The sequence below is a fragment of the Triticum aestivum genome, chromosome 7D (assembly GCF_018294505.1).
Source record: "Triticum aestivum cultivar Chinese Spring chromosome 7D, IWGSC CS RefSeq v2.1, whole genome shotgun sequence".
NCBI lineage: Eukaryota > Viridiplantae > Streptophyta > Magnoliopsida > Poales > Poaceae > Triticum > Triticum aestivum.
The window spans coordinates 350,931,476-350,955,014 of NC_057814.1; the positions used below are offsets into that span (position 1 = coordinate 350,931,476).

At 50.0% G+C, this 23,539-nt stretch overlaps 1 protein-coding gene across 3 annotated transcripts; it reads left to right on the top strand.

The window, feature by feature from the left end:
* The first annotated feature begins 15,117 nt into the window (after positions 1–15,117).
* Positions 15,118–21,716, top strand: LOC123163980 (LRR receptor kinase BAK1). Of its 3 annotated transcripts, XM_044581383.1 has the most exons (11): positions 15,118–15,415; positions 16,762–16,894; positions 16,971–17,042; positions 17,484–17,627; positions 18,759–18,830; positions 18,936–19,007; positions 19,122–19,231; positions 19,802–19,936; positions 20,015–20,356; positions 20,526–20,920; positions 21,162–21,716. In XM_044581383.1, the coding sequence occupies exons 1-11, from the start codon at positions 15,340–15,342 to the stop codon at positions 21,474–21,476; spliced, it is 1,866 nt and encodes a 621-aa protein (XP_044437318.1). In that variant the 5' UTR covers positions 15,118–15,339; the 3' UTR covers positions 21,477–21,716. The 3 variants fall into 3 exon arrangements, with proteins under 3 accessions (XP_044437318.1, XP_044437320.1, XP_044437319.1); XM_044581385.1 differs by lacking the exon at positions 20,526–20,920; XM_044581384.1 differs by lacking the exon at positions 17,484–17,627.
* Positions 21,717–23,539: the final 1,823 nt, after the last annotated feature.

Below are 23,539 nucleotides of genomic sequence, written 5' to 3' on the forward strand. Positions count from 1 at the left end.
ACAACGATTTTTCACCAAGTGTGTTGTTTTAACCTTCAACAAGGACCGGCCGTAGTCAAATTTGATTCAACTAAAGTTGGAGGAACAGACACCCGCCAGCCACCTTTATGCAAAACAAGTTGCATGTCTGTCGGTGGAACCAATCTCATGAACGTGGTCATGTAAGGTTGGTCCGGGCCGCTTCATCCAACAATACCGCCGAATCAAAATAAGACGTTGGTGGTAAGCAGTATCACTCTTATCGCCCACAACTCTTTGTGTTCTACTCGTGCATATCATCTACGCATAGACCTGGCTTGGATGCCACTGTTGGGGAACGTAGCATGCAATTTTAGAAAATTTCCTACGATCTCGCAAGATCTATCTAGGAGATGCATAGCAACGAGAGGGGAACAGTGTGTCCACGTACCCTCGTAGACCAAAAGCCGAAGCGTTAGTTTAACACAGTTGATGTAGTCGAACGTCTTCACGATCCAACCGATCAAGTACCGAACGTACGACACCCCCGAGTTCAACACACGTTCAGCTCGATGACATCCCTCGAACTCTTGATCCAGCAGAGGGTCGAGGGAGAGTTTCGTCAGCACAACAGCGTGGTGACGGTGATGGTGATGTGATCCGCGCAGGGCTTCGCCTAAGCACTACGACGCTATGACCGGAGGAGTAAACTGTGGAGGGGCACCTCACACGGCTAAGAACAATTGATGTGCTATGGGGTGCCCCCTTGCCCCGTATATAAAGGAGGAGGGGAGGAGGCCGCCGGCCTAGAGGGGCACGCCATGGGGGGAAACCGAATAGGACTCCATGTCCTATTCGGCCCCCATTCCATTCTTATGGAGGGGGAAAGGGGAAGGGAGAGGGAAGAGGAGAAGGAAAGGGAGGCGCGCCCCCTCCCCTAGTCCAGTTCGGACTCCCCATGGGAGGGGGGCGCGGCCACCCCTTGTGGGTTGCCTCCCCTCTCCCCTATGGCCCATGTAGGCCCATTACTTCCCCGGGGGGTTCCGGTAACCCCTCGGTACTCCGAAAAATTCCTGAACCAGTCCGAAACCATTCCAGTGTCCGAATACCATCTTCCAATATATCAATCCTTACCTCTCAACCATTTCGAGACTCCTCGTCATGTCTGTGATCTCATCCGGGACTCGGAATAATCTTCGGTCACCAAAACACATAACTCATAATACAAATCGTCATCGAACGTTAAGCGTGCGGACCCTACGGGTTCGAGAACTATGTAGACATGACCGAGACACATCTCCGATCCATAACCAATAGTGAAACCTGGATGCTCATATTGGTTCCTACATATTCTACGAAGATCATTATCGGCCAAACCGCAATAACAACATATGTCATTCCCTTTGTCACCGGTATGTTACTTACTCGAGATACGATCGTCGGTATCATCATACCTAGTTCAATCTCATTACCGGCAACTCTCTTTACTCGCTCCATAATGCATCTTCCCGCAACTAACTCATTAGTCACATTGCTTGCAAGGCTTATCGTGATGTGCATTACCGAGAGGGCCCAGAGATACCTCTCCGATACTCGGAGTGACAAATCCTAATCTCGATCTATGCCAACCCAACAAACACCTTCGGAGACACCTGTATAGCATCTTTATAATCACCCAGTTATGTTGTGACGTTTGATAGCACACAAAGTGTTCCTCCGGTATTCGGGAGTTGCATAATCTCATAGTCAAAGGAATGTGTATAAGTCATGAAGAAAGCAATAGCAATAAAACTTAACGATCATTATGCTAAGCTAACGGATGGGTCTTGTCATCAAATGACAACACATGTCTATGGTCAGGAAACTTAACCATCTTTGATAACGAGCTAGTCAAGTAGAGGCATACTAGGGACACTTTGTTTTGTCTATGTATTCACACATGTATCAAGTTTCCCGTTAATACAATTCTAGCATGAATAATAAACATTGTCGGATTTTGGGTTCTGGCAAAACCCTTGAGCTTTGAACACTGGGGTGCGCATGAAGATCTCTCCTCCCCCTAGCTCACGCCCTCACCGCGGTCTCAAGGCTCAGCACGTCGAACTCACAAAACAAGGGACACAAGAGTTTATACTGGTTCGGGCCACCGATGTGGTGTGATACTCTACTCCAGTGTGGTGTGGTGGATTGCCTCTTGGGCTGAGGAAGAACTAGTACAGGGGGAGAACAGCCTCCTGAGGAGAGGTGCTCTTGTGCTCGGTGAGCTAGTGTGGTGGCTGGTGATCCGAACGATCCCTCTCTTGCTAAGGTGGTGGCTAGTCCTATTTATAGAGGCCCTGGTCCTCTTCCCAAATGTTTAGGCGGGAAGGGATCCCACAACGGCCAAATTTGAAGGGAGACAACTAGTACAAGTTATCCTGACTAAAGGTGGTCTTCGCCTACCAAAGGCTCTGGTGGTGACGCCGTCTTGGGCTCCACGGCGACCTCCGTCCTGCTGGTCTTGGTCTCGTTGCACTGATATGGAAACCTTTGCCTGATGCCTCGGGACTCCTCGCCTGTGCTTGCCTCTTTAGCACCAAAGAGGAAACGAGGACACTGCGCCCGATGGCGCCCGCCTAGCGCCCGCTTGGCCCCGGTCGTCATGGCTTACGTCACAGGAACCTCGCGAGGTGCCCCTTGCCTTGACCTCTCCGCCCCTCGCGAGGCAGCCTGGTGAGGCCGCCCCCGAGGAGGTCTTGCATCGTCCGCCTCGCGAGGCTTGGCCCCTCGCGAGGGTCTTGAGTGTTTGCTGGTGAAGATGGGCCGTACAGGGCCGCTGGTGGAGCCATGCCGTGGGCCGCAGGCAGGCAAGTCTGGGGACCCCCCCGTTTCCAGGATGCCGACAGTAGCCCCCAGGCCCAAGGCACGCCCGGACTTGGCTTCTAGGTGAAGCCAAGGGGCAAGTGCGGAGCGCCACGGGCCCCAACAGCCTGCAGCTTCGCTTGACGCATGGCGATTGATTGGACGTGGGCGTCTCCGCTTCCCCACGCTGCCTCGGCAACTGCCCGACTTGATGAGTCCCTGTTGCATGCAGAGAAAAATCATCATTACCTGTGATCGTGGGGATCGTCAGTTGGCCTTCTTCCGCTATAAATGAGGAGGGGGCGGAGCTCCCATCACTCATCTCTTCCTGCTCCGCTCATTTCTTCTCCCTTGCTTCACTGCCGGCAGCGACACCCATGGCGCCTGCGAAGAGGTTCTCGGCCGCAGAGAAGGGGAAGCCCCGCCAGGAGGGGCCCGGCTCACCGCCGCCCAAGAGGGGGCGCGACCGCCTCCACAAGCACACCGCGACCCCCGTCGTGGCCCCTCGCGGCCGCGGCGGTGCCTCTTCGCGTGGTGGGAGTCGCCCAGGTCATGGCAGCCCTGTCGATGAAGGGAGGCGCGCCATGGTCGCGCAGCCTCCCCGGCCGTGCTTCCACTCGGCGGAGGTGCTGCCGGAGTTCGTCGTGTGGTCAGAGAACCCGGCTGGCACCTGGCTTCAGCTCCCGCGCTTCTTTGTCGGCGAGCTGCCAGCCACGGGTCCAGGCGGTCTCTGGCTGCAGGCGGACGACTGCTGCGGCAAGGCTTCATGGGTCGCGGTCGAGGTCTCCATCGCGGGCAACGCAGCCCTGGCCCGCGGCTGGCAGATGTTTGCCCGCGCGCGCGGCCTGGGCCGGCAGTGCACCCTCCACTTCAAGTACGACGGCAACGTGACCCTCTAAGTGAGGGTGTTCGGGAAGATGGTCGCCACGTCGGGTGCTGCCCTGAGGACAACGATGGTGGTGAGGTGCTCAGCCTCGGCGACGGCCGCGACAAGGGTGAAGGCAGGCTTGTCCTCGACGCCAGCCATGGCTCGTCCTGCTACGGCGACTCTTCTTCCGATGACAGCTCCAGTGGTGGTGGCTACGACCAGCCGCCACGCCGCCGCGCCCGCTTTGAGGGTGGTAGCAGGTCGTCTCGTTGCCGCGCCCCAGTGAAGCGCGAGGAGGGGTCTGGCTGAGCCCAGGAGAGCGCCATGGGCCCATGACTGCCACGGGGCGCGCACCACTTTTTTTTCGTTCTTCCTTTTCTTCCTGCATTAAGAGAGAGACAAGTATGGGGCCCCGCAGGGGCGTGCAACGAACCATGATTTCCAAGTTGCTATGCTATGTTTATCGTTCCTGTGTCGTGTTGCAGCATCAACGTTTTATGTAGGCGTGTAGAAATAACTTAGCTTGACGCGCTTGAAGTAGTTTCCGCCTCGTGAGGCGCGCATTTCCCAGTACCTGGTGAGGCCTCCTTGGCTTGGGAGGCGTCTAGGAACTGCAAAAATTCGTTAGGAAACTCTTTATTCTTCCGAGCCCTTCCGCGCCCTGGTCGCAGGCGCAACCGCCATGACCCAGCGCTTCGCATCGCGGTACCCGAGGGGCACGGATTGAGAGAGGTGCGCCAGCTTGCGAGCTTGAGCGAGGGTGCCTCGTGAAGAACAGGAAAAAACGCTCACGAGGGCACCTGTCCAGCCCCCTCGCGAGGCATGCGAGGGAGATTACTGGTCAAAACAAGGAACCGAGGGCAGAAAAGGAGGCAAAAGGCGATGGAACCAAGCTGGCAAGGAACACCAGAAAGCAAATTGTCATTAAAGAGGGGCAAGCCAACTGCGGAAAGCAAATGAAAAGCCGCGTCTGGCACCTAGCTAGTCTAGTCTTCTCACTAGCGCGGAGCTAAGTGCTGCCACTAGGACGTGGGAGGGAGCCCCCGAGGCCCGAGGGCGGCACTCCTGAGACTCCGGGGCATGTACAGCCCCACTCATTATTACGTGAGAGTGTCACGAGCAGAGACCTTCACAGGCACTGGGCCTTGCTTCACAAGCGTCGGGCCTTGCTTCATGGGTAGAACTTCCGGAGGTGCTGGATGTTCCACGCGTTCTGGATGGGGACCCTACCCTGCGTCTCTAGGCGCACGGCGCCAGGCCTGGAGACGTGGGCGACCCTAAACGGGCCCTCACACATGGGTGAAAGCTTATGCAGCCCTTCCCTGGAGAGCACCCGCCTTAGGACGAGGTCACCCACCTCGAGCGTCCTGGAGCGGATGCTGCGGCAGTGATACCGCCGCAGCGCCTGCTGATATCTTGCTGCTCGAAGCGTGGCCTCGCGGTGGCGTTCCTCCCCCAGCACAAGGTCCATCCCCCGCATGGCGTCCAGCTGCATCTCATCAAACGCCAGGACCTGCACGGAGCGATGCCTGACCTCGTGTGGGAGAACCGCTTCTGCTCCGTTGACGAGGAAGAACGGGGTCTCGCCCGTTGGCTTGGTGGCGGTGGTGCGGATGGACCACAACACAGACTGGAGCTCGTCGTGCCAGCCCCTGCCGCAGGCCTCGAGCTTCTTCTTGAAGGTCCTGGTCTTGAGGCCTCTCAGGACCTCCGCGTTGGCGCGTTCGGCTTGACCGTTGCTCCTAGGGTGTGCCACCGAAGCATAGCAGACCTGCGTTCCAAGGTTAGCACAATATGTCTTGAAGAGATTGCTAGTGAACTACGAGCCGTTGTCGGTGATGACGTGATTAGGGACCCCGAACCGGCTTACGAGACCCTTGATGAACTTGACCGCAGATCCGACCAGGATGGTGCGGACAACTTCTACCTCCGCCCATTTGGTGAATTTGCCGATGGCGACGTAGAGGTAGCGGTAGCCCCCAGGCGCTCGAGGGAACGGGCCCAAGATATCCAGCCCCCAGACTGCGAATGGCCACGAGAGCAGGATGGTCTGGAGGCCCTGAGCTGGCTGATGGAACTGCTTGGCGTGGAATTGACAGGCCTCGCAGGACTTCACCAGCTCAGTCGCATCGTTGAGCGCCGTAGGCCAGTAGAACCCGTTGCGGAACGCCTTGCCGACGAGGGTTCGTGAAGACGAGTGGTGCCCGCAGTCTCCGCCATGTATGTCAGCTAGCAACTCTTTCCCCTGTTCCCTGGAGATACAACACAGGGAAACGTCATTCGACCGCTTCCTGTATAACTCCCGTCCTGGATGCAGTATGCCGTGGCCTGTCAGGCCACGCGCTCCACGTCCTCCTCTTTCTCCAGCAGCGTCCCTTGCGTAAGGTATTCCTTGAACTCCTTGGTCCAGCACCCCTCCTGAGGCTCGAGCACCAAGAGTAGGCATGCTCCCGAGGACGGGCCGCAGGCTGGGGCTCCCAAAGCAGGTGGTTGGGGGAGCTCCTCCCGAGGCGGCGCCGGCCTCGAAAGCGGAGGTGCTGCCGACGGCTTGAATAGCCGCTCCTTGAAGACGCCAGGCTCTTGGGGTAGTTGCTTGGATGCTCTCTTGGCAATGTCGTCGGCCTCCTTGTTGGTGCCACGGGGCATGTGCTGCAATTCTAGGCCCAAGAACTGCTTTTCCATTTTCGTACCTCCGCGAGGTATGCCTCCATGTGCTCGTCCCTCGGCTCGTATACCTTGTTGGAGAAGTTGACGAGAAGTTGCGAGCCCCTGATGGTGAGGCGCTTCACCCCCAGGGCAACCGCAGCCGTAAGGCCAGTTATGAGGCCTTCGTACTCCGCTATGTTGTTGGAGACCTTCTCGCCCTGCTAGAAGCAGAGCTGCATGGTGTAGTAGAGCTTGTCCTGAGTGGGCGAGATGAGCACTGCTCCAGCCCCCGCACCCTGGCACGCAAATGCGCCATCGAAATACATAACCCAGCCATCAGGCGCTTCACTTCCCAGCGAGAGGGATCGATCCTCGCCTGCTTCAAGCCCCGGGGTGTCCGTCCATTCTGCCACGAAGTCGGCGAGTGCGGCTCCCTTGATGACCCTGGTTGTGCTGAACTCCAGCTGGAATGCCTGCAGCTTGATATTCCACTCGGTGACTCTTCCAGCAGCGTTGGGGCTCCTGAGTACCCTCTCCAGTGGGTAGGCCGAGACAACCTTGATTGGGTGACCTTGAAAGTAGTGCCATAGCTTACGTGAGGCCACCAAGAGCGCGAGCAAGAGCTTCTGAGGCATGGGGTACCGTGCCCTTGCATCCCGCAGTACCGTGCTAATGAAATACACTGGGTGCTCGACGAGGGCAAGCGCGTCGACGGGGCCTATGTCTGTCGGAGGTTGAGGCGCCTCCTGAGGCGATGGAACCCCCGGAGCCTGGTCACTCATTGGGGCCTCTGCAGGCCCAAGGGCGCCGTCTTGCTGAGCATGGTCATCCGTTGGCATTGCTGCAGCCCTTGCGGTGCCCTCCGGGTCTTGTATCGCCCCGGCTGGGGGCGTGGCTCGGCGCGACGCATCCTTGGCCTGGCGCTCTTCCCGGACCGCCACCAGAGCTGCGCTGGCGGAGTAAGGAGTGGCGGCAAGGTAAAGCATCAGGGGCTCGAGAGGGCGGGGCGCCACCGTCACCGGAGGGCTGGTCAGGTATCTCTTGAGGTCTTGAAATGCTTGGTCAGCCTCCGGGGTCCACTCAAATGGGCCCTTCTTCTTCATCAGCTTGAAGAACGGTAGGGCGTGCTCTCCCAGCTTGGAGATGAAGCGCCCCAGCGAGGTCATGCAGCCGGCAAGCTTCTGCATCTCCTTGAGGGTTTGTGGTGGGCTCATGTCTTCGATCGCCTTGACCTTCTCCGGGTTGGTCTCGATCCCCCTGTGGGACACAAGGAAGCCCAGCAGCTTGCCGGAGGGGACACCAAATACGCACTTCTCTGGGTTGAGCCGCAAGTCCACCTGGCGCAGGCTCGCGAAGGTCTCCTCCAGGTCCTGAATCAAAGTCCTCGCCTCCTGAGACTTTACCACAATGTCGTCGATGTAGGCTTCAGTGTTCCTCCCGAGCTGCTAACCCAGGGCGATGTGCATCAGCCGTTGGAAGGTCGCGCCTGCGTTGCCCAGCCCAAACGGCATGCAAGTGTAGCAGTACACCCCACACGGGGTCAGGAAGGCCGTCTTCTCCACATCCTCTACCGCCATCTTGATCTGGTGATAGCCTGAAAACGCATCCAGGAAGCATAGCAGGTCACACTCGGCGGTGGAGTCAACGATCTGGTCGATGCGTGGAAGCGGGAACGGATCTTGGGGACAGGCCTTGTTGAGGTTGGCGAAGTCGACACACATGCGCTCCTTCCCGCCTTTCTTTGGCACAACGACGGGGTTCGCCAGCCACTCGGGGTAACGAACCTCGCGAATGACACCTGCTGCCTCCAGCTTGCGGGTTTCCTGGACGATGAAGGACTGCTTCTTCGTAGACCGTCGCCAAGCCTTCTGCTTCACAGGGCGCACATTGGGGTACACCCTCATGTGATGCTCGATCACCCCTCTTGGGACCCCTAGCTGTTTGGGCTCCCAGGCGAATACTTCCTTGTTTGCGCGCAAGAACTTCACCAATGCCTCCTCTTGATCCGGGTCGAGGTTGGCACCTATGGTGAAGGTGGCTCCAGAGGACCCATCTTCCTCGACCGGCACCTGCTTGGTTTCTGCCCGATCTTGAGTGAACAACTGCTTCTTCTTAGCCGGTGCGGCCTCCTTAACTCCGGAGATGGCCTCGTCGGCCGGTCGCGCTGCCGCGGCGGTTTTGAGGGAAAGCTTGAGCGCTACCAGAGCTTCCTTGGTATCTTCAACTACGGTGAGGACGTCCTTGCTCGCGGGCATCTTCATGAGGTTGTAGGCCGGATGGGTTGCCGCCATAAACTGAGCCAGAGCCGGGTACCCGAGGATGGCGTTGTACGGGAGGCCAATGCAGGCGATGTCAAAGTCGATCAGCTCGTGCGATAGTTGTCGCGGGTGCCGAAGGTCACGGGAAGACGGATCTGCCCCAGGGGGCTGGAGGAGCCACCGCCGACCCCGGAGAAGGGCTTGCTAGGGCGGAGCCGCTCGAGCGGTACGTGAAGGAGGCTAAAAGCCTCCATAGAGAGCACGTTGAGGCCGGCGCCGCCGTCGATGAGGGTCTTGGAGACGGCTACGCTGTAGATGGTGGGCGTGCAAAGCATTGGGAGCACGCCCGAGCCGACGGTGGTGACTGGGTGATCCCCTGAGTCAAAGGTCAGGTCGGCCTTGGGCGCCGCCCAACCCGGGGGAGCCCCCTGCCGCGCGGAGGCGGCGCCGATCTCGCGAAAGAACGGCTTGGTGTGACGGTCCGAGGGTGGCGCTTGCGAGCCGCCGAGGAGGGCCGCGATAGCGAGGGGTGCCGGTGCCGTGAAGCGCGCAGCGAAGAGGCTGCGCAGCTCCTCCCAAGATGCCACCGTAGATCCTGGGAGGTTGAGCAGCTAGGCGGGCAGTGCACCAGCGAGGGCCATGGGAAGCTAGTTGGCCATGACCTTGTCATCTCCCCCGGCCTTCAGGACGGCCTCTTCATACGCCAGCAGGAAGGCCGACGGGTCCGCCGCGCCGTCGTAACGTGGCAGCATCTCTGGCTTGAACTTGGGTGGCCACTACACCCGCCGCAAGGCGGGGGCTAAGGCTCGGAGCCCCCTGGCCCCGCCACGGGCATCCATCATCGCAGCCGGAAGAGCAACGCCGGCCATGGGGGCAAGGCGCGGTGATGGCAAAGCGTGGATCGACGAAAGGAAGGCTTCGGCGCACCCCTACCTGGCACGCCAAATGTCAAATTTCGGGTTCCGGCAAAACCCTTGAGGTTCGAACACTGGGGTGCGCACGAAGATCTCTCCTCCCCCTAGCTCACGCCCTCACCTCGGTCTCAAGGCTCAGCACGTCGAACTCACAGAACAAGGGACACAAGAGTTTATACTGGTTCGGGCCACCGATGTGGTGTAATACCCTACTCCAATGTGGTGTGGTGGATTGCCTCTTGGGCTGAGGAAGAACTAGTACAGGGGAATAACAACCTCCTGAGGAGAGGTGCTCTTGTGCTCGGTGAGCTAGTGTGGTGGCTGGTGATCCGAACGATCCCTCTCTTGCTAAGGTGGTGGCTAGTCCCATTTATAGAGGCCGTGGTCCTCTTCCCAAATGTTTAGGTAGGAAGGGATCCCACAACGGCCAAATTTGAAGGGAGACAACTAGTACAAGTTATCCTGACTAAAGGTGGTCTTCGCCTGCCAAAGGCTCTGGTGGTGACGCCGTCTTGGGCTCCACGGCGACCTCTGTCCTGCTGGTCTTGGTCTCGTTGCACTGATATGGAAACCTTTGCCTGATGCCTCGGGACTCCTCGTCTGCGCTTGCCTCTTTAGCACCAAAGAGGAAACGAGGACACTGCGCGCGCTGGCGCTCGCCTGGCCCCGGTCGTCATGGCTTACGTCACAGGAACCTCGTGAGGTGCCCCTTGCCTTGATCTCTCCGCCCCTCGCGAGGCCGCCTGGTGAGGCCGCCCCGAGGAGGTCTTGCGTCGTCCGCCTCGCGAGGCTTGGCCCCTCACGTGGGTCTTGAGTGTTTGCTGGTGAAGATGGGTCGTACAGGGCCGCTGGTGGAGCCACGCCGTGGGCCACAGGCAGGCAAGTCTGGGGACCCCCGTTCCCAGGACGCCGACAAACATTTATCATGATATAAGGAAATATAAATAACAACTTTATTATTGCCTCTAGGGCATATTTCCTTCATCTACCCCCTCTAGTCATCACCCTAATAGCATTATCATTCATATTATTTTTCATTTCACTAAGCAATTCACTTTGAGATTTAGCAACTTGTTCCAATTGAGTCTGAACCATAGAAGCATGTTTTCCTACACCTTTAACATCATTAGTAATTCTAAATAACAAGTCACTCAAGCAACCGATCATGTCGGCATTATGCTTTAATTGTTTCATAGCATAGGCATTGAAGTGATCTTGCTTTATAATGTAATTGTCAAACTCATACAAGCATTGTCTAGGGTGTTTATTGTAAGGGATATCACCTTCATCAAACTTCAGAAAATAATTTACCTCTACCACCTGTGGTGGTGCATCGAGACCATGTATTTCTTCAATAGGTGATAAATTTTTAACATCCTCGGCTTTAATACCCTTTTCCTTCATGCATTTCTTTGCTTCTTACATATCTTCAGGACTGAGAAATAAAATACCCCTCTTCTTCGGAGTGGGTTTAGGCGGTGGTTCAGAAAGTGTCCAATCATTATCATTCTTCAAGATATTATTCAATAGTTCTTCTGCTTGCTCAATAGTTCGTTCCCTGAAAACACAACCAGCACAACTATCTCGGTAGTCCCGAGAAGCATCGGTTAGTCCATTGTAAAAAGATATCAAGTATTACATTTTTATTAAGAGGATGATCAAGCAAAGCATTTGAAAATTGGAGAAGCCTCCCCCAAGCATGTGGGAAACTCTCTTCTTCAATTTGCACAAAGTTAAATATTTCCTGTAACACAGCTTGTTTCTTATGAGCAGGAAAATATTTTCCAAAGAAGTAATAAATCATATCCTGGGGACTACGCACACAACCAGGAGCAAGAGTATTATACCAAGTCTTAGCATCACCTTTTAACGAGAAAGGAAATAACTTAAGGATATAGTAATATCAATTTTTTTCCTCATGAGCAAATAGGGTGGCTATATCATTTAATTTAGTGAGATGTGCCACAGGAGTTTCAGTTTCATAGCCATGGAAAGGATCAGATTCAACCAAAGTAATTAACTCAGGATCAACGGAGAGCTCATAATCCTTATTAGTAATAAAGATAGGTGAAGTAGCAAACTTAGGATCATATTTCATTCTAGAATTTAAGGATTTTTCTTTCAACTTGCTTAGTAATGTCTTAAGGTCATCTCTATCTTTACAAGCAAGAAAATCTCTGGCTATCTCTCCATCCATAACATAACCCTCAGGTATCTTGCGCAATTCATATCTAGGGCCACTAGTTCCAAGAGGTGAATCATAATTCTCAGTTTCAGTAGTTTCATTTGTTTCAACATTCTCAATTTCTTTAGCTCTAGCGAGTTTCATCAAGAAATTCACCTAGTGGCACAGTCTTATCAAGCAAAGTACTAGCAACATTCATAGTAGAAGTAGCATCATCAATTACTTGCAACATATCAGAATTAATAGCATGTTGTGGAGTTGCAAGCTTACTCAAAACAGAAGGTGAATCAAGTGCAGAGCTAGATAACAGTTCCTTACCTCCGCTCGTCTTAGAGGCAATGATCTTGGTTCTATCATCCTTAAGATTCTTCATAGTGATCAACATATATAAATCCCAAGTGACTCACGAAATATAGCAATGCTCCCCTGCAATGGCGCCAGAAAAAGGTCTTGATAACCCATAAGTATAGGGGATCGCAAAAGTTTTCGAGGGCAGAGTATTCAACCCAAATTTATTGATTCGACACAAGGGAAGCCAAAGAATATTTAAGTATTAGCAGTTGAGTTGTCAATTCAACCACACCTGGTGACTAAATATTTTGTAGCAAAGTGATCAGTAGCATAGTAGTATGGTAATTTGGTAGTGATAGGATAAATGGTAACAGTAATAGTAACGGTAACAATGGTAGCAGTAATTTTGTAGCAGTTGTGACAGTAGCAATAGTAATAGTAACTCAGCAAGAACAATATATGAAAAGCTCGTAGGCATTGGATCAGTAATATCATTGGATAATATTCATCATGTAACAGTCATGACCTAGGGCGACACAGAACTAGCTCCAATTCATAAATGTAATGTAGGCATGTATTCCGTAATAGTCAAACGTGCTTATGGAAAAAAACTTGCATGACATTTTTTGTCCTACCCTCCCATGGCAGTGGGGTCCATAAGGAAACTAAGGGATATTAAGGTCTCCTTTTAATAGAGAACCGGAACAAAGCATTAACACATAATGAATACATGAACTCCTCAAACTACGGTAATCACCGGAAAGAATCCCAATTATTGTCACCTTGGGGTATGCGGATCATAACACGTAATAGGTGCATGTAACTTGCATGGTAGGATCAAGAACACAAACATATTGGTGAAAACACAAACAGTTCAAATCTGAAATCATGGCACTCGGGCCCTAGTGACAAGCATTAAGCACAGCAAAGTCACAACAACATCAATCTCAGAACATAGTGGATACTAAGGATCAAGCCCTAACAAAACTAACTCTATTACATGATGAATCTCATCCAACCCATCACCGTCCAGCAAGCCTACAAAGAGATTACTCACTCCCGACGATGAGCATTATGAAATTGGTGATGGACGATGGTTGGTGACGACGATGACGGCGAATCCCGTTCTCCAGAGCCCAGAACGGACTCCAGATCTGGCCTTCCGATGAAGAGCAGGAGGTGGCGGCGGCTCCGTATTGCGAAACGCGATTAAACTTCCTCTCCTATTTTTTTTCTCGGGAAATAGGAATTTATAGTATCCAGATTAGGGTCAGCGGAGCCACGAGGGCCCCACAACCCACCAGGGCGCACCCAGGGGGGTAGGTGTGCCCTGGTGCCTTGTGGGCACAGGGTGGCCCCCTCCGGTGGATCTTGGTTCCAATATTCTTCATTTATTCCATAAAAAAACTCCAAAAGTTTCGTCCAATTCCGAGAACTTTTATTTCTGCACAAAAACAACACCATGGTAGTGTTGCTGAAAACAACGTTAGTTTGGGTTACTTTCATTCAAATCATGCAAATTAGAGTCCAAAACAAGAGCAAAAGCGTTAGGAAAAGTAGATACGACAAAGACGTATCAACCACCTGGGCTTGCCACCCGATCTTTGCTTCTTTATCCCGGCTTCTTCCGGCTTGCTTTCTGTAGTAACTAGCTCTGAGTCTTGCTCTTCTTTCCTCTTGCGTTCTTCCTTGCCTTTGTTACCGCGGGCTTTGGAGTTGTCCCTGCCGGCGGGCTCCACGGTTTTCAGGCTGTCGACCCGTCTGTGTGATCTCCTCGCCTCTAGCATAGTCGTTGGCTATCTTCATGAGGGTTGCCATTGATGTTAGCTTGCTCTCTCCCCTCTTCTTACCGAGCTTGCAGCGGAAGAAGGGGTCCTGCACGCCATTGACAAATGTCTCGATGGCATTTCCATCGGAGATATTGGTTAAAGTGTTTCTCTTCTTGAGTCACCATGCAACAAAGTCATGGATGGACTCGTTGTCGCCCTGTATAATGTTCTGGAGGTCGACGCCACTCCTTGGGCGCTGGTATGTGCCCCAAAATTGTTGAAGAAGGCATGCTCGAAGTCGGCCCGGGTGTTGATGGAGTTGGGCAGGAGGCCGCTCAACCAAGAGCACGTATGTCCGATGAGACACATAGGAATGTGTCGTAGTGCGTTGCCAATGTCTCCGTTGGCCTTCCCGATTGCCACCAGGTAATCGTTGAGCCAATGATCTAGTTTTGTGTCGCTGGAGTACTTCTCGACGCAGCGCACTATGAACAGATGTGAGAATTGGTGTGTGATCACCACGTGACCGAAACATGGTGGAGCGATGTTGGACGTAAGCGTCTTTAAACGCGGTGGTGGGGCTCCTTGATTCTGCCTGTAGTGCTCCGTCCCCTGGCTTTGGGGGTCAGGGTAAGCCCCTATGTGCCCTATTGCGACTGGACCTCTTGCGGGGAGCGTTGTCCTTTGTTTAATCGCCACAACTGAGATTGGCTGACGGAGGTTTCCTGCATCCGCCTCTGGTGCAGCCTCTGGACGTTGCACTGACCCTTGTCTTTGGTTGCGGGGTGAGTGATTTGCAGCAGAAAGGACGCTAGCGGTGCCGATGAGGTTGTCTCGTGAACGTTCGGCGTTATCCTGGAGCTCCAGTGTTCTGTGGAGGACCCACATTAGATCAACCAAGCGTTTCGGGTCTCCTGGCGTGGCTTGTAGTTTGTCTACCAGCGCCAATACGGCCTGGAGCCGGCGTGCGGGTGTTGGTGGCAGCGTCGCTTCCGTTGGCTCATCGAAGCGTATGCACGTCTTCCGTTAGCTGGACAGTGGTATACGTGTGTGCTTATACGGGTGGGTGTATACGCGTATATATGATGGTACTGTGCAAAAAAAAAAAACCATGTGTCTCATCTATATACCAATATAAAAGACCCAAAGGGGCAGATCCAATTTATCTCGGCCATCAAATCATGTCGATCCAACGATCTAGACTGTTTCAATGTCGAGCGCTCGACACATTTAGCATACTGTTAATTTCATGCTAAAAATAATGCTAATCACGTAATAACACGTAAATAATATCATACTTAATATCCGGACGCACTTAATATACTTCCAAATTAAAGTGCAATGCATGTACACTGACCAGTAGCTTAAGCAACCGTGATAAGAAAGGAGACGAACCTCAAAAAAAAAAACAAGTCGCCGAAAAGAGCAGAGCAGAGCAGAGCAGAGGAGAGGGTTCGGTTCGGGGCTTCGGGCCGAGGAGATCGAAGCGGACGGGAGGAGGGCAAAAAGCTGCGCCCCGAATCTTCGCCTCTGTCGCAAAAAGGCTTGGCCTCTGCGGGGAGTGGAATGCGCGGCGGCGGCTGCTGCTGTGGGATCTAGGGCGGCGGCAATGGGGGCGCCGCCGTGGGCGATCTGGGCGCTGCTGCTGCTTCACCAGGCCGCGCGCGTGCTTGCAAACACGGAAGGTCTGCTTTGCTTTGCTGGTTTGCTTCCGTTGGAGGTTCTCGAGGCTGGGGTTTTGCTCTTGGTCGAGCAAATTTAAATCTGCTGCTTCAATCCAGGGCACACAATCAATTTGGGGCGATTTTGACCGGAAATCGGAGCGGATCATCGTCGCTCGTTTGCTGTGGTTTTGACATGATTTTATATTTATACTGCGTCACAAAACCCGACAATGCTTGGGGCTGGGATCTCTGCTTTGCGTTTTGCTTCAGAGGGCTACTAATAATAGGCTTGCGTTAGTTTGCTCTGCGTATGTTGCCCCATGACCATGAATATGATGGCTTATGTGCCCATCTATCTGCCTTGCCAACGTTAGTCCAGTCGTGGTCGTGGTTGTTAGGGTTGATTAGGACGTTTCTACGATGTGGTTTTCTTGTTAGATTTTTGTTTGTTTGTTTTTGGAAGCGTCTTCTTGTTAGATTTAAACTCGTGGTTTGCTTACTTGTGCCCGCGTTGATACACTTCCAGTTGGTTTGCTTACTCCTGTGAATTGTTCGTCGCCTGCGGTTTGCTTGAGCCTGATTGGTGTACTCTGGGGTTGATTAGGATATCCCACTGTGCACTTTTGTTGTTGCCTCAGGGTGCTTTTACGTTCCCAGTTCAAAATGATGTTGCTCTTCTGGGTTTCAATCGGTCAAAGTTGATGGTCATTGGGCAATTCTCTTGTACCAAATTCTGTTTTTTCACCTAACCAGTTGTGTTGTTGAACGTTTTGATACTGTATGTGGCTCTTTCTATAAGCTAGAGGGCGTCTTTCAAGTCGCAAGCCTGAACCGGAAGGCTAAATCACCTGAAGCCTGATGGTGATTGCTTGTTCGACATTGCACTAGAAACCTCAACAGCCACAAAGTTGGCACTGCAGCTTTCGTTACTTATGCCATCTGTTGATACTTATGTGTCTCTCATGTGCTGTTTATTTGCTCTTTGGTATAAAACATATTATGCTATTTTTTTCCCACACAATATAACGTTACTAAATACCAAAGGTCAATGTAATGAAAAATCTACAACACAGCAGACTTATGATGGTAGAGCTGTCAGATTCAAGATGAGCACGAAGGGAATGCAAGCTGGCCTTTTCGTTCTGTTTATTTGTGTATGATATAACCTGGTGATTGGCCCCCATGAAAAATCATATATTCAATCTACACAAGGAATATTAGGTGCTAATTGTGCTAATGCATGCTGTAACTGGGGTCATGTTGCTCCTCTTGGGATGACATGATTATCTCATTTTTTGTAGGATGTACTGATTATTTGTCAGTTAAATTTTATGTAGGAATTATTCATTTCTCACTATTATTTACAGGTGATGCATTGCATAGCCTAAGAACTAACTTAAATGATCCCAATAATGTGCTACAAAGTTGGGATCCAACTCTGGTCAATCCGTGCACTTGGTTTCATGTTACTTGCAACAACGACAACAGCGTTATCAGAGTGTAGGTCCACCTTTTTCTCTACTATGCAGATACACCTGTACTGTATTTCATACTGAAGTTTATGTGCATTTTTCAGTGATCTTGGAAATGCTGCATTATTTGGTACTTTGGTGCCACAGCTTGGTCAGCTAAAAAACTTGCAATACCTGTAAGCTATCCTCTTTTTGCCAAGTGCCTGCATACATGCCATACTTGCTGATACCTGCAAATGGTGGAAGAGTTTGTCAGCGTTCTGATCTTCCAACCCAGGCGAAAATATAACATATATGGATGCATTAAAACAGATATTCTATTTGAAATGTTCATTTCCTTCACCACATAGTGTATTGTTGTTGGAATGTAAGTAGGGTTAGATCATCACAATGTCTACTTACTGTACCACATTGTACTAGATAATGGGAAAAGAAATAGTAAAGTTGGACTATTGATCATGATGATAGTAACTTAGATTAGTGCATGCAAGGGTGTTACATATAAGGCTGGTGCCGTCAATCTTATTATTGTAATGCGCCAGTGATCACCTACTTTTGGGTCTTGGCCCATAATTATTTTTATACAACTTAGTAACAGTTTTAATTTTGTGCTGCAGGGAGCTCTACAGTAATAACATCACTGGCACAATACCTAGCGAACTTGGAAACCTCACAAACTTGATCAGTTTGGATTTGTACTTAAACAACTTCACTGGTCCAATACCCGATTCATTGGGGAACCTATTGAAGCTACGATTCCTGTATGATCCCTTCATTTGCCTCATTATAGATAACACGATGTTATAGTAGGGATATTTTTGCTGTCATGCTAGACTCACATACATAGTCATTTACTTGATATTTTAACCATGTTCGTGCCAAGATGGCTATTAGGATTTTGTGAGATCACTTGTTTAAATACATTTTAGCTGTTCAATATTTAAGTAATCTGATCATTCTGAAAAATGCACATGTGCAGATTTTGTATGTATTGTAACACGAGGTACTTAGCTCTACTGGGCCAAAATGAGATGCTTTCTGATTTGCCTGGGTAGAGTTACAATTATGGCAGCATAAAACCTCGTGTTTAGAATTATCTAGTGTAGCCATGCAGTTTGATTCAACCATTTGAAGCAACAACTTACGTGTTGCCATTGCAAGTGTAAAACACCAACAACTAAAAGGCTGAAAAATGGGGGGAAATGTACTGTGTGTACCCCTTGTAGGATTTTTTAAAATTTTGATTTATGTTTGCCTGATTTGGTCTTTGCTGTGAATTTTTGTGCACATTATATTTGTGCTCTTTGCTCTTTTCCAGGCAACGAGTAGTTTGCCACTTGGCATTCCTTTTATGTTTCTTATTAAGACAAAATATCCAGTGGAAACCATGTTACGGTAGAAATCGGGGAAAACCATGTAAACACTATGTCTCAAACTTTATAAAAATCATCAAAAAGAATACAGTATGTTGGGGAGTTGATGTTCTATTAACGTGTAAGATTTCAAGTTCAAATCAAATTCATTTAGGAGGTATGAAAACAAATTACTTTCAGCATTCAATACTGACAAAACTACACCATCAATATTCATGTATATATATTTTTCTTACCTCCCATATAATATGAGTTTGAACTTCAAATTTTACATGTTAACAGAACATCACCTTTCTAACATAGCATTTTTTTAAATATTTTTTGAAAACTTCTTACGTCTCAGCGGAGTGTTCATTTTATTTGGTTTCCATCGGATTCTTCTCGCTTCTTATGGCATCTATCTTGTTGTTAAGTTATTAAAATAGAAACTTTGGTCAAGACTCAACCACTGTGTTAATTTTCCCTATAGCACTCTCCAGGTGATACTAATTCGTGCATTTTCCTTATATATGAGCATAGGCGTCTTAACAACAACAGTCTTTCGGGCACAATTCCTAAATCTTTAACTGCTATTACTGCTCTCCAAGTTCTGTAAGTATTTGTCTTCTTATGCTACATCCTTTTCTTCAGCATAACCTTTGGTACAAACTAGGATGCGTCTAATTAACAAAAGCTGAATATTTCTAATAATCATAGGGATTTGTCAAATAATAAGCTGTCCGGAGAAGTTCCATCAACCGGTTCATTTTCATTATTCACCCCTATCAGGTAAAGCTAGCATGTTAGTTGATAAATTCAGTTTTCTTTGCCTTGACGCTGCTTCAATTCACACTTGTTTATTTTGCAGTTATGCCAACAATTCACATTTGTTTATCATTTCAGTTTTGGCAACAACCCTGCCTTATGCGGTCCTGGGACTTCAAAACCTTGCCCCGGCGCTCCTCCCTTCTCCCCACCTCCATATAACCCTCCAACCCCTGAGCAATCACCAGGTGATTTATGCATAATTACGGATTGGCTATTAAGTTCATGTATACCTTCCATTGCAATAAGACCGCTGCAATGTTCTTTCATTGATGTAACATCCCAGATGGGATGAGACTATGAGAGTAGTCCAGAAACAAGTAAAATGTTCTAGAGGCTGGAGTCGATACTGCTGTCGATATTGAATGCATTTTTTGGACTTCCTTGTTTCCTACCTTTATGGTGGAGATTATCTGGTGCTTCATGTGCTACCAACGCACAGCATGATAAATCAGCATGAAAACTTCTGGTTTTTTAACAATGATACAAGATCTCATGGCACACCTCCACCCCCTATCAGTGGAAAAATGTTCAAGTAGCTGCTACTGTCACTGCCTGTGTGGCCTCCTAGTGCTGCTTCCACTACTGATTGCATCTTTGTTAGCTAATTCATGTCCATGGTGTGACCTGTTTTCTGGCTTGGTTCTCTTATTTGTTGTCATCCTATTCTGGAACATTGCTTGGCAACACACGATTTTATTTAGCCCACAGATACTTAACAAGGTATGGAATTGATGGTTTTGTTCTCATTCGTTCAGGAAGTAGTTCCTCTAGTACTGGAGCAATTGCTGGTGGAGTGGCTGCTGGTGCTGCCTTGCTATTTGCTATTCCTGCAATTGGTTTTGCATACTGGCGCCGCAGGAAACCGCAAGAGCATTTCTTTGATGTACCTGGTAAGCATTCAGTAGCAGCCAGCATGAGGAAAATTACTTGTAAGATGACAGTAGCCTGAAATTTCTTATGTGATACAGCCGAGGAGGATCCAGAGGTCCATCTTGGTCAGCTTAAAAGATTTTCACTAAGAGAATTACAAGTTGCTACGGATACCTTCAGCAATAAGAACATTCTTGGAAGAGGTGGATTTGGCAAGGTCTACAAAGGGAGACTAACAGATGGTACGCTAGTAGCTGTCAAGAGACTGAAGGAGGAGAGGACACCTGGTGGGGAGCTACAATTTCAAACAGAAGTTGAGATGATTAGTATGGCTGTACACAGAAACTTATTGCGTCTTCGTGGATTCTGTATGACACCAACAGAAAGGTTGCTTGTGTATCCATACATGGCTAATGGAAGTGTTGCATCACGTCTAAGAGGTACTTTGCCCTGTTTCTCCACTTTTCCTTGTATATTTCAGATCGTTGTAAGTCTTAATATAATGTACTCCGTCTGTAAATAAATATAAGACGTTTTAGGTCACCATTTGTTTACAGAGGTAGTAGAATATAATTCTAAAGAATATATTTAACTGGCTTATATTTTTAGAACGAGGGCCAGCTGAACCGCCACTGGATTGGCAAACGAGAAGAAGAATTGCATTGGGTTCTGCCAGGGGCCTCTCCTATTTACATGATCACTGTGATCCAAAGATCATCCATCGTGATGTGAAAGCTGCAAATATTTTATTAGATGAAGACTTTGAAGCTGTAGTGGGGGATTTTGGTTTGGCCAAACTAATGGATTACAAGGATACCCATGTAACAACTGCTGTGCGTGGAACAATTGGGCATATTGCACCAGAATATCTTTCAACAGGAAAATCCTCAGAGAAAACTGATGTATTCGGTTATGGAATTATGCTTTTGGAGCTTATTACAGGACAGCGTGCCTTTGATCTTGCTCGCCTTGCCAATGACGACGATGTCATGCTACTTGACTGGGTAATTAACTAGTGAGATTTCCTTGGTTCAAATAGCTAGCCAGGTTCATAATGCTTTATGTACAAACTTATTCTAAACAAAAAAAGTGATTAACAGAGCTTTAGCAAGGCTTCTGTTTGATGTTTACATCATTAACAGAGTTAAGTATGTGTAGAGGGGCAGTCCTAAAACATTCTTCCGTTTGGTTGTAGGGAGCTGCCTTATTGTCATCCCCTTTTTTTTGTTGATTTTACTTGTGCAGGTGAAAGGATTGCTCAAGGAGAGAAGGTTGGAGATGTTGGTGGATCCAGACCTACAGACCAACTACATCGATGTTGAGGTGGAATCGCTGATCCAGGTTGCGCTCCTTTGCACACAGGGCTCCCCCACAGAGCGCCCGAAGATGTCGGAAGTGGTAAGGATGCTCGAAGGCGATGGTCTTGCCGAGAGATGGGATGAGTGGCAAAAGGTGGAAGTCTCACGGCAGGAGGTAGAGCTGGTTTCTCATCGAAACTCTGAGTGGATCGTCGATTCCACTGACAACCTCCACGCAGTTGAGCTATCAGGGCCAAGGTGATGGTGGCTGCTGCTAAATTAGGTCTCGTATTTTGTAGAAGAAAGAGCATGTGCATGAACCATCCTAGTGCGATCCCCCATTTGTTCATATCAGCCAATGGAAAAAATGTTGCGGCAGCCACAATATATTTTTATGTACTTGTAATGATGCCCTTGGAAGTTGGAACCGATATTCTCCTGCTGACCAAATGCTGCAGCAAGGAATGGATCTGACAAGTCATGGGTCAGGTGGTGATTGGTTGGATCTGTGTCTATTGTACTACTGACAAGTGATATCTAACTAGCGTGTAGTACTACCTTGTCAAATACGAGGATGGAAGAACTTACCAAGTCGTGTATTATTCTCCTATAAATGCCCCCTACCATCCCCTCAGAAAACTTGTTTGTTCGTTTGGCTCCTTAGGGCATGAACTATGGTGGCATATAGATACATATATGCCCCATGAGAAAAGAAAAAAAATATCAAAAAATAGGTCAAGGCAACTACATTGATCTTTTTCTCTCCAACGGAAGCTACTACTAGTGGGTCTCATCAACGAATAAAAAAAAAAGACTAGCACATATGCATCTCTATTCTCTATTTCAACTTTTTTTTTTATCTTTTTACATCGGACCACACTTTTTCTTCTCAAACAACCGCCTTCTGCAGAGGATCCCGCTTCCCCATCTGAACCTACTTTTTCTGACATCCGATCCTACATGACATACGGGGCATGACCTTGGGGCTATGCATTGGTCATGTTAGTGTTGCGCCTAACCGGCAGGGCTCTTACCCACGACGTAGATAGGCGCTTTTGACATTCTGCCTTCCATGGTTGTCGGACTCCATGCTAGCGTGGCACCAGTGCCACGCATCAATCGTTAGGTGTGTCTACCGCAATGCGTCAAATATTTAGTTGAGTTAAGGTGCAAGAATATATTGCCAGATAGGCCAAATAATATGGCCCGCATAACAAAGACATTAATGTGCCACATGGATAGACATGTTACATCGTAGTGTTGGATACTTCTTTTCGTAAGGTCCGTTAATTTCCTTCGTAAGGTGCGTTAATTTCCTTTGTAAGGGCATCTCCAACGGCAACTCGCAAAAAACCTCCCGCATCCGTCCGGGGACTAGTAGGACGGGGGGGGGGGGACTAGTCCGCGGACACAGAAGCGGGAGGACGCCATTCAACGCTAGTCGCATACATTTTGACAACAACTAAAATCAACTAGACGAAATTTGTGCAAACACGGCCATATTTCATATAAACATGGCGGATTTCATATAAAAAAGCCGGATTTTCATATAAACATGAGGTGTTTCAGTACATTTACATCAAAGGTGCTAGTCAGGCTCTTGAGGTATAATTAATACCTTATCTAAATCGCCACCCGCGGATCCCTTTGTCTTCCTCATGTCCAGCAGTCCGATCACCGGACTGCCGGGAGCCCCGGAGGTATATGCTTCAGCGCAAAGGAAAACTCGTTTCCCCACCACTCATCAGAGTGGAACCCCCGGCTGATGCTTCAGCGGGAGGGGAAGGCGGCGCCTCCACTTCCGTGAAGCCCATGTGGGATCGACGGAGGTCCTCGAAAGAGAAGAACCGGGCGAGACACCGACTGTGTACGCCGGCGTCGCCTAGGCGGTGGCCTTCATGGGACCCAAGCGGCGTCGGACTCCCGTGTTCTACTTCTCCTGATGATAGCGGCGGAGGCGGAGGCGCCGGCCACCGACTCGTCACTCTCCGCGCACCCGGCTTCTGTCTCTGCCTGCATGGTGCGGTCGCAGGCACAGGAGGTGCGGTCACACGCACGGGAGGCACGGTCGCAAATATGGGAGGCGCGGTCATCGCGACAGCGATGACGCCCATGCCGTCGTGCCAGCGTGGAGCAACTCGCCACTCCTCATCGACTGGCCCTGGAGCGGTGAGTTGCTGAAACACGCGGCGACTTGGGGTGACAACTTTCTTCGACGGGTGTGACGCCCCCGATTCAATCGTACACTAATCATGCACGCAAATGTGTACGATCAAGATCAGGGACTCACGGGAAGATATCACAACACAACTCTACAAATAAAAT